General features: G+C 41.5%; 1 protein-coding gene across 3 annotated transcripts in view; it reads left to right on the top strand.

Annotated features, from left to right (window-relative positions):
- Positions 1-6,217: 6,217 nt before the first annotated feature.
- The window catches only part of MGST3 (microsomal glutathione S-transferase 3), a 10,950-nt gene continuing 6,369 nt past the window's right edge, over positions 6,218-10,798 (top strand). Inside the window, exons 1-2 of one of the 3 annotated variants that reach the window (XM_015821667.1) lie at positions 6,218-6,333; positions 7,174-7,297. In XM_015821667.1, coding sequence (XP_015677153.1) covers positions 7,181-7,297 — 117 coding nt within the window. In that variant the 5' untranslated portion in view covers positions 6,218-6,333; positions 7,174-7,180. Of the gene's footprint in view, positions 6,425-6,533; positions 6,634-7,173; positions 7,298-10,798 lie in introns of those variants that run through there. The other 2 variants (XM_015821665.1, XM_015821666.1) reach the window with 2 other exon arrangements.

Raw genomic sequence — 10,798 nt, 5'->3', positions numbered from 1 at the left:
TTTTGAAACAAGTAAGGGATGATGCTAAAGGACATATTAGAAGGATATATAATGTTTTATTAGAATTGGATTCAGAAACTGAGCTAGTTAAAGATTGTATGATTAAATGGGCTCAAAATATAGGAGAAATAATATCTATGGATACCTGGGAGTTGATATGGGTGAGAAATGTGAAATTTACGCAAGCTCAAAATCTACGGGAGATTTTTTATAAAATGTTTTACAGATGGCACATGGATCCTGCAACTATGTCTCGCATTTATGAGAATTATGAATCCAAGTGCTGTAGGTGTGGACAACAAGATGCAACTTTTTTTCATATGTGGTGGACTTGCAAGGTTATTAAGGCTTTTTGGATAAAATTGTGGTGGAACTTACAGCAAATTTTTAAAAGAAGAATTACTTTTTTGCCTCAGTTGTTTCTCCTAGGTATTACACAAAGTTTGGATGTAAAAGAAACGAACTTGATGTTGTATTGCTTAACTGCTGCCCGTTTGTTGATAGCTCAAAATTGGAAGAGTAAAGTTTTACCTACAATGGAGGACTGGAGATTGAAGGTTTCGCATCTTGCTGAAATGGCAAAAATTTCGGCTTATTCGAAGAATCACTCAAATGAACAATTTTTATCAATATGGAGAAGATGGATTGTTTATATTCAAAATAAGCTTAGAATGGTGGAATATAATTTAGGCTTTTAGATAATGTGTTTCTTTTTTTATATATTTCACCTTCTTATGTAGAATAATATTTTGTGGAGTTAGGGATATTAATAGTAGTTTACTTTTAGTTGAATAGTATCCTGGGATAAGGTTTGGGAAGTCCGGGTGGGGGGTGGGGGGTGGGGTTTTTATGCATTGTGTTGTACTTGTGATGTGTTGTTTTTTTTTTTAATATGATAAAAACAATAAAATTTATATCTTGAAGTAAATACTAAGGGGAAAAGAGAGGAAATATTTAATGTGGTAGTTTGAAACTGGCACTAAAAGATATTTGTATGTCATTGAATTATTGATTAACTCAGCTGCCACGTTGCTTTTTAAATACTTAAATGTAAAATTAGAAAATCAATAAAACATTTAAAAAATAGTAACTGTGAGAGGACCTAAATGTCCCACCATTTAAGTATGAGCAGCTGCCAAAAAATCCAATTCAATCCTAGGCTGCTTCAACAGAGGAATGGCATCAAAATCACAAAAAATAATAGTATAGCTTTTTATATTGTACTAGTGATACCACACTTGGAATACTGCATCCAATTCTGGCCATCTTGATACAAAAAAGAGCAGCTAATATGGTATGGAATCTATTGGATAAATCATATAAGGAACAATTAAGGTAACTAGATATATCTAGCTTAACAAAGAAAAGAATTAGGGGTGACATGATAGCAGTGTGGAAAATAACTGGAAGAAGCAAGGAAGTTTAAAAATAAAATATAGATACTTTTAGCATTATCATGTAATCATTGATTTGTTACTTTATGATCATTACTTTATAATCAATTGCCCGAGTAGATGCTTTATGTATATTGGAAAATTACAAGCCTCAAGTGAGGGGAGGAGGGAAATAGGAGTTACGATGGAGTCTGGTGTGAGTCATCATCTAGGAATTGTTTTTCTGTACCTTTTGGTGCCTGGTACCATTACTTGGTCTGAAAGGTGTAGAAGATGGAAGACATCTTTCTTCTAAGATTGATAAGTATGTACATATATGGTCTTAATAAACAGGATAGGAGGGGAGGGATCTTATTAGTATAATGTAAGCAAACAGAGGCAGAGATAATGTATTCTGGTTGGGCGCTTCTGATAGATTGTAGCCTCCAAAACCTAAGCCAATGGGGCCATGGAGGGAGGGAATGGGGCATCGTGATAGGGTGTATAAAATTGAACTATGAAACCATTGTAGATGTGGCTCAACAATGTGGCATACTGTGTTATGCTACTTGAGTTCACCGCGCTTTGCAAAGAGCTTTTAAAGTTTTTTTGTTAAACAATAAACTCTTTTCTGATTGCAACTCCAACTGATTGGATTTCTTTTAAAGTATTTTAATTTTACAGCCAATAGCACTATTTCAGTATTTGAGAGGCTGCCACAAAGAGCAGGGAATCAATTTATTTTCCAAAGCACCAGAAGGCAAGACAAGAAACAATGGATGGAAACTAATCAAGGAGAGATGTAACCTGGAATTAAGGAGAAACTTCCTAACAGTGGGGACAATTTACCAGCTTGCTTTCAGACATTATGGGTGCTTCATCACTCGAGATCTTTAAGAAGAGACTGGACATCCACTTGTCTGAAATGATATAGGGTCTCCTGCTTGAGCAAGGGGCTGGATTAGAAGACCTCCAAGGTCTGTTCCAGCTCTATTCTAATTATTCTTCTTTTTCCTAAACCATCCCAAAATTCATTGGATTCCACTATAGTACAACCTGCAGAGGTCCTGAGAAGCAATGCCCAAAGCATTTCAAACATTTTAAAATTTATAAAAATAGATGAGATCTTGCACTTTGAAGGACAGACTAGAGATTCAGAAGAATCTTGACAGATTTAAGCATTGGGCTCTAGCTAACAAGATGCAGTTCAGTAGTGAGAAATGTATGGTCTTGCACTTCAGCAGGAAAAAACCAAATGCACAGGTATAGAATAGGCAGTACCTGGCTCAATAATAGTAACTGTGAGAGGACCTAGATGTCCCACCATTTAAGTATAAGCAGCTGCCAAAAAATCCAATTCAGTCCTAGGCTGCTTCAACAGAGGAATGGCATCAAAATCATAAGAAATAATAGTACAGCTTTATATTATACTAGTGATACCACACTTGGAATACTGCATCCAATTCTGGCCACCTTGATACAAAAAAGAAAGAATGCAGAGAAGAGCAGCTAATATGGAAAAGAATCTATTAATCATATGAGGAAACTAGTGTGGGAGGTCAGAGCCCCAGAGAAGGAAATATTAAAAGGGCAGAAAAATATATTTCCTCAAAAGTATTTTAAAAAGCAGAAACCAACTTTGGCTCCAAATCTATCTCTCTGCCCCAAGCAAGAACTAGCCCCATACAAATGCAGATGTAAAACCATCAGAAAGTTGAAGCCAGAGCAATCAAGAAGACAAAGAGAAAATCTGCATGCTCCACCCAAACTCTAGGAGTCATTAGCCCCATCATCTGGGAAGCAAGATATGATAATAGGATTAAACCACAGATATCAAGGCCTAGAAAAACACTCAGAGATATCCTCAAGGTTCATGCCACAAGAACAGGAAACTATTCCAAACAGGGCTAGAGAGGGTATAAAAACCTACTGCCCATGTGCTCAGCTCTTTCTTCTCCTCTGCTCTTTCTTGCAAGGACAATCTTTCTGCTTCTTCAATAAACTGTAACCTTCTTCCCAAAGCAGTCGCCATGTTGCTTACTTATCCCCGGCTTGGATGAACCAGGATGAAGACTTACTTCTGACAAATTTGGCGACCCAGATGGGAGTCCTGGAGCCACTGGTGCCATGTGAAGCCTCAGAAGAGAAAATTAGACTGTGGGGGGAGGGTGGAAAGTCATTGTAAAACTTTTCATTCTTGCCCCATTTGTATTGTAACAAGCCAGTTGAATGTATTAATGGAGAGATGGCATTTGGGAATAGTTGGCAGAACAAGTACTGAACACCTTGGACTTCTATCTGGTGGGAGGGAAAATTTATCCAGAATGTTTGTATTGCCTGTTTTGTAGAAGTAGCTGCACATACACACACAAACACCATTCATAATCACACTTGAGTCTCTTCTACCTACCTTCAGTAGAGTTCCCCAGAATGATTTTTGCTCTATTGCACCAAAGCTTTGTAGGAACAACTTCCAACAAATTCCAAGGGGGAGGGAACTAGGCCCCCTCAGGTGATTTGCAATTCATATGCCCTGACTAATGAAGCAACAGGAAAGAGACCCCAAACCTCAGCCCTGAATATCTTGCACTGTTGGACTCAGATTAGGATTCCTAGAGCTCACTATGTGCAATTTAAGAAAAAGTTTAATAGCCTGGCATACTGGCTAACCTTAATTGGACATTACAAACCTGGATGCACTGAACTAAGAGCTAAGGCAGGAAACAACCCTTGAAAATGGGCAGTCAGTGGTCATGTACTAAGGAAAACCATGGCTGTGAAGAATTTTGGGAGATATGTAAACCTGACTGGAAGCTAAAAGTGACATCCAACATTTGAAAATGATTGGCACAGAATATTGGACACTATAAATTTCTTTTCCATCTAACAAATTTTTTGCCTTGACTTTTAGAATTTTATGGTTGCAAGCTCCCCTTTTGGGAGCACGGATCTTTTTCTGCTGCCTCTATTAGTGTCTTATTTTTGGGGGGCATAACAGTTTAAAAGCTTGCCTACCAAGTCTCCCTGACCAGAACAATTTTAATGTTGTGCCAATAAGTGTGACATTCTCACACTTAAGGCACAAAGTGGGGATATTGTGGGAAGTCAGAGCCCCAGAGAAGGAAATATTAAAAGGGCAGAAAAATATATTTCCTCAAAAGTATTTTAAAAAGCAGAAACCAACTTTGGCTCCAAATCTATCTCTCTGCCCCAAGCAAGAACTAGCCCCATACAAATGCAGATGTAAAACCATCAGAAAGTTGAAGCCAGAGCAATCAAGAAGACAAAGAGAAAATCTGCATGNAAATCTGCATGCCCCACCCAAACTCTAGGAGTCATTAGCCCCATCACCTGGGAAGCAGGATATGATAATAGGATTAAACCACAGATATCAAGGCCTAGAAAAACACTCAGAGATATCCTCAAGGTTCATGCCACAGGAACAGGAAACTATTCCAAACAGGGCTAGAGAGGGTATAAAAACCTACTGCCCATGTGCTCAGCTCTTTCTTCTCCTCTGCTCTTTCTTGCAAGGACCATCTTTCTGCTTCTTCAATAAACTGTAACCTTCTTCCCAAAGCAGTCGCCATGTTGCTTATTTATCCCCGGCTTGGATGAACCAGGATGAAGACTTACTTCTGACACTAGGTATATTAAGGAAACTAGGTATATCTAGCCTAACAAAGAAAATAATTAGGGGTGACATGATAGCTGTCTTTCAGTATATGACGGGCTGCCATAGAGAGGTGGGGATAGACTTATTTTCCAAAACACTTGAGGGCAGGTCAAGAAGCAGTAGATGGAAGGTCATCAGAGGGAGATCTAACCTGAAATTAAGGAAAAAGTTCCTGATAGTGAGAATTAACCAATGGAATGATTTGCCTCACAGAATTGTGGGTGTACCGTCACTGGAAGTTTTCAAGAAATGATTGTACAACTATTTGTCTGTAATGGTATAAGGACTCCTGCCTTGAGCAGGGCGTTGGACTAGAAGACCTTCCAGCCCTATGATTCTATGAACATTCTGAGTCCTGGTTTCCTGCAACATTCCAACAATCCTGATATGAATCCTGCATCCTCTTGGGCCAATAATGAGGGGGGGGGGAGGCGGGACTTCTGCTGTGGAAAATGAATGACAAGGCAATCAGACCTGCAGTCTACCTGCTGGAAGGAGAAATAAACAATCATCATGGAAAGGTCACATCTCATTGTTCTGCTACACCAAGTAAGCACTAACAAAGCTAGAAATGCAACCAGACTAGGTTGAAAGGAAGACTATTTGGGATTCTGAACTACAGTACTCAGGTGTACCAGGGAATTTATTTAATGCATAAAATGAATTGAACCTTAAGTGTTTGGATTTCAGTGTAGAAGCTCTTATCCCTCTCTAGTTGTACGGATTTGTAGTTTTTTTTTAAGGAGAATAACTCAAAAATATCAACATGTAGGAATTTATTTTTGTAATTTGTGCAAGTGTGCCTCATCTTTCACTATTATTTGCACGTGAGCATAACTACATGTATATCCTGTGTTGTGGAACTTTGCCCCTTTAATAACATAATACAGTAATGGAGATGTAGTGCAAGATGGATCTGATGAGACAAACAGATTATGAGAATTTGTTTCCCTGGCATCCATTTTAGCATAGCTTGCAAGACTGGAAAGCAATCAGCACTAAGGCTATCATGTCTAACATTTCTGAGCTGCATAAATCCGGACGTCAGAATGACAGGAAAGAGCACCCATAGAGCGTCAGCTAAGAACGAACATTACAGTCAGAGGAAGAGCTCGTGGTGCCCACAGGAACCTCTTTCTGCTCGGGGCGGAGCTATTTCAAGTTTTCCTGTCGCGGGCAGGTGCTGGACTTCTCGCGAAGAGGAGGAGGGTGATTCGGCTGAGCGGCGGGAATCCGGTCCTACTGCCTTGGCTGTTTGATTGGCGAACCAGCTCGCAGAGAACGGTGAGCTGGGGCAGTAGAGGTCGCTCCTGCCCGCTTGGAGGGAAAGAGGCTTTTTGAAGGCCGCTGGTGGGGGACTTGACCGCTGATCGTCGTAAGCTCGCTTTCTTTGCCTGTTCTTCCCCGGGGGGGGGGGAATTGCTCTTTGACACACCTTGGTTATGCAGCGGGCGTTTGAGCCCTTGAATTTATCGTCCCTGCAGACTTTCGTTCTATCTGCTCTCTACAATACCTTCTGCGGGAGGTCTGGAAGCGGTTTCATATTGTTCCCGACTAGCCAACCGTATTTTAAAGTAGCATTTGGTGAGCATGCAGCGTGAACCATATTTCGGCTGTTTCTCACAAATTATAGATATCGCCATTACTTATTTCTGTCCCTATAAAATGCATTGTTTAAGGCCAAATTCTTCCTCTTTGGGTTCTGCTTTGGAACTTAGTTCTCATTGTCAAGAAATTTATGCTTCGTTCCAGGTTGCTGTAGGTGTTTAGGGCTTGTAGCTATATATGGCGTGCTTAAGCTTCCCATTATGGGAGGAAAGTATCTTTCTTTTAGCCGAAATATAGTCAAATTAGCATTTTATGCAGCACACAATTGTTTCCTTCAAGAAAGTAACTCCAAAGTTGTATAGTGTTTCAGGAACTCCCAGCAAAAGAAAAAAAATGTGTCTAAAGTTCTGTGATAGTCATGGAAGTGCAGAAGAGAGCACAGGGCAAGACAATGGTAGTGTTTAAAGTTTAAACTAGGAGAATAAGAGGAGGCTGGCCTGTTTTTCTTTATTAATCGTTTTTTTTAAAGGCTTCTTACAGAAAATACACTAACTTACTACTTTTAACTTTCTTCAGGGCCAGGATGGTGGTTTTCTCAAAAGAATATGGCTATGTGATTTTAACTGGTGCTGCCAGCTTTGTCTTGATAACACACCTTGCAGTAAATGTAGGGAAAGCACGCAAGAAATATCATGTGGAGGTAAGCATGGGTGATTTCCCCAGAATTCCCCTACTTAGCTATTTCTAGAGGCAGAAACTGTAGCATTTCCTGAAAGGAAATTGTGTGTGTGTGTGTGTGTGTGTGTGTAGAAATATTGTGAATGCTTCAAGTTGAGTTATGTAAAATACTGTGCTTCATCTTTCAGGAAACAGTATTTTAAAAAATAACAATTAAAATATTGTATAATAATCAAAAATAAACAAGAGGTAAAACAAGTAACCTTAACCCTCTAAGGCAGGCATGTCAAACTTGTGATGTCACGTGATGTCGCGCGACGTATCGCGACTTTTTCTCCATTGCCGGCAATGGGTGGGCGCAGTTTTGGCGTGACGCATCTGACCTGCAGGCCGGCAGTTTGACATGCCTGCTCTAAGGTGACTTTAGTTTAAGGTCACAGATTATGCTCCAATAACTTGGATCCATACCACCTATACTTTTAAAAGATAAGTGAAGAAAAATTTGGGCTGCAGAAATGAGTAGAGTCAGTAAGTGGCAGTAAAGAGATAAGGCATTTCTCAAGTCATTACAATCACATCTGAGGCTGTAATTTCCATCGCTTAGCAAAGTAGTTGTAAAACACAATACCATGGGACTGTAACACTTAGCAACAGCAATCCCTACAGTCCCAGCTGCCCCAACTTGTGGATCATTAAGTAGAATATAATATAGCTGGAAGGGACCTTGGAGGTCTTCTAGTCCAGCCCCTGGCTCAAGCAGGAGGACCTATACCAGGGGTAGGCAACCTTGGCTCTTTTATGACTTGTGGCTCAGGAATTCTGGGAGTTGAAGTCCACGAGTCATAAAAGAGCCAAGGTTGCCTACCCCTGACCTATACCATCTCAGACAAGTGACTGGCCTCTTCTTAAAAATCTCCAGTGATGGAGCGCCTATGATTTCTGGAGGCAAGCTGTTCTACTGGTTGTCCTCACTGTCAGGAAATTTCTCCTTAATTCCAGGTTGCTTCTCTCTTTTCCAACCTTTGTTTCTTGTCCTGCCCTCTGGTGTTTTAATAAATAATGTGACCCCCCTCTTCTTGGTGGCGGCCCTTCAAATACTGAAATACTACTATCATGTCTCCCCTATTTCTTTTTTTCTTTAACCAAATCCAAGTCCTGCAGCCGTTCTTCGTATGTTTTAGTCTCCAGGCCTTTAATCATCTTAGTTGCTCTTCTCTGAATTTTTTCCAAACTCTCAACATATTTTTTGTGATATGGTGACCAAAATTGGCTGCAGTATTCCAGGTGTGGTCTTACCAGGGTTTTATAAAGCGGTACTAATACTTTGCATGATCTTGATTCTATGCCTCTGCTTATACAACCCAGGATTGTATTAGCTTTTTTGGTTGCTGCTGCACGCTGCTGGCTCATAGTCAAGTGATCGTCCACTAGGACTCCAAGGTCCCTCTCACAGTTACTGTTTTTAAGTCAGGTCTTGCCTAATCTGTACTTGTATCTTTGTTTTTTCCTGCCTAAATGTAAAACTGTGCTTTTCTCCAGATTAAAACTCATTTTGTTGGATAGGGCCCATTGTTCAAATTTGTGAAGATCTTTTTGCATCCTGAGTTTGTCTTCTGAGGTGTTGGCTACTCCTGCCAGTTTGGTGTCATCTGCAAATTTGATGAGTTCCCCTTCAATTCCCTCATCTAAGTCATTGATGAAAATATTGAAGAGTACTGGGCATAAGACGGAACCTTGTGGTACCCCACTGCTTACTTCTCTCTATATGGATGTAGTGCCATTGAGGACTACTCGTTGAGTACGGTTTGCCAGCCAGCTACAGATCCATCTGGTGGTGATGTTGTCTATTCCACCTTTTTCTTGCTTACCAAGGAGTAGGTTGTGGTCTACTTTATCAAATGCCTTTCTGAAATCTAAGTATACTATGTCCACAGTATTTTGCTGGTCTACTACCGTAGTTTAGTCACTTTATGAAAGAATGAAACAAGATTGGTTTAGTATGATCTGTTTTTAACAAACCTGTTCTGGCTACTAGTTATAACTTTGTTTGCTTCTAGTTGTTTGCAGATTTGTTTTTTGATTATCTTTTCCAGGATCTTCTCAGGTATTGATATTAGACTGATTGGTTTGTAGTTTCCTGGGTCTGTTTTTTTCTCTTTCTTGAAGATGGAAACCACATCAGCCCTTTTCCAATCCTCAGGTACTTCCCCAGTGCTCCAGGATTTTTGAAAGATATGTTTCAATGGTTCTGAGATAACATCTGCCAGTTCCTTCAGAACTCTGGTAGCGTATTAATTGGTTCCACTTTCACTGCCGATCGCATTTGCCTAACTTTCGACGGTTTCTCCATTCCCAGCCCTTTCTTGATTTTACTCTTCAGTCGCCACTTGTTACTTCCTCAGTCAATTGATAGGTTCCACTTTTTCAGCCACAAGAACCCCAGTATCATTGTTTCTGCCATCTTTGGGCCTATAATAAACTGGCTAGTCTCTTCATAGCTCCCCATCTTTTAGGCTCACTGGCTCAGTCAGGCAGGTTGCAGACATCCCACGCCCCCAGTAAGCAAACCATCCACCTGCTCAAACTTCATGAGTTGCTTCAGTCTCTTAAGCCTTAGTCCCAACAAATCCATTGTTTTCAGGCTGATCAAGCAGCAAGTGCACCCTGAGTCTAACAGAGGGTGCACTACCACCTCCACCTGGGCAGTCAATGGGGTAATGGTGCTACTTACCATCAGATCATCTTCCCTCTCATTGTCACTCTCGTAGAACACCAGTCCAGGCTTGCTGAGGGTCGGAGTTCTCTCTTTGCTTGATTGGGGGGAGACCTCCACGACCTATGGCGCTGCTCGCATTTTCTCCTTCATCATCTTTGGAGTTTTCTTTGGCTTGGGTTGGCTCGGGGTGCTTGGTATCGATGTAGGTTGGGGGGCAGGCAATTGACTGCCCTGTGGCCTTCTTTCTCACATCGGAAGAAAGCTCCTGTGGGGCGACGCAGACCCTCTCTGGTGATTGGAGCAGGGGGTCCTTCCCCTCTACGTGTTGGTGGGCACTTCTCTTGGCTTTGGTGGGACGGCTCTCAGGCACTGCATGTCGCCGATACTCCATCAGATCCAGTTCCACTGTGATGGCCAGCTGATATCACACTTGGAGGTCATCAGGAATTCCCTGGGGCAGGCAATTCTGGTACACCTCTTTGTTTAGCCCATCTCAAAATTGGTAGACCAGTAGGTGTTTTGGCTACAATCTCACCTTCCCAGCCAGGCTGCAAAACTCCTGAATGTACTCAGCCATGGACCGGTTCCCCTCGCCGCAGGGAGACGGGACCGCCTAGATGGTTCCGTCCCAGGCGACTGATGGACCCTGAGAGGTTCCTGACGGAGCTTGGGCCATATCCGGAGGATCTGGTCCACGACTCGGCGGAAAATCAGGCGGCGGCTTGGGAGACAACTGCCGCCGCAGCATTGGACCGAGTTGTGCCTTTGCGGCCTCTGACCCGACGTAGATCTCGATTGGCTCCCTGG

This window comes from Protobothrops mucrosquamatus, unplaced genomic scaffold (assembly GCF_001527695.2).
Source record: "Protobothrops mucrosquamatus isolate PMUCROS unplaced genomic scaffold, P.Mucros_1.0 scaffold1378, whole genome shotgun sequence".
Classification (NCBI taxonomy): Eukaryota; Metazoa; Chordata; class Lepidosauria; order Squamata; family Viperidae; genus Protobothrops; species Protobothrops mucrosquamatus.
This window is presented reverse-complemented; position numbering and strand designations above follow the sequence as displayed.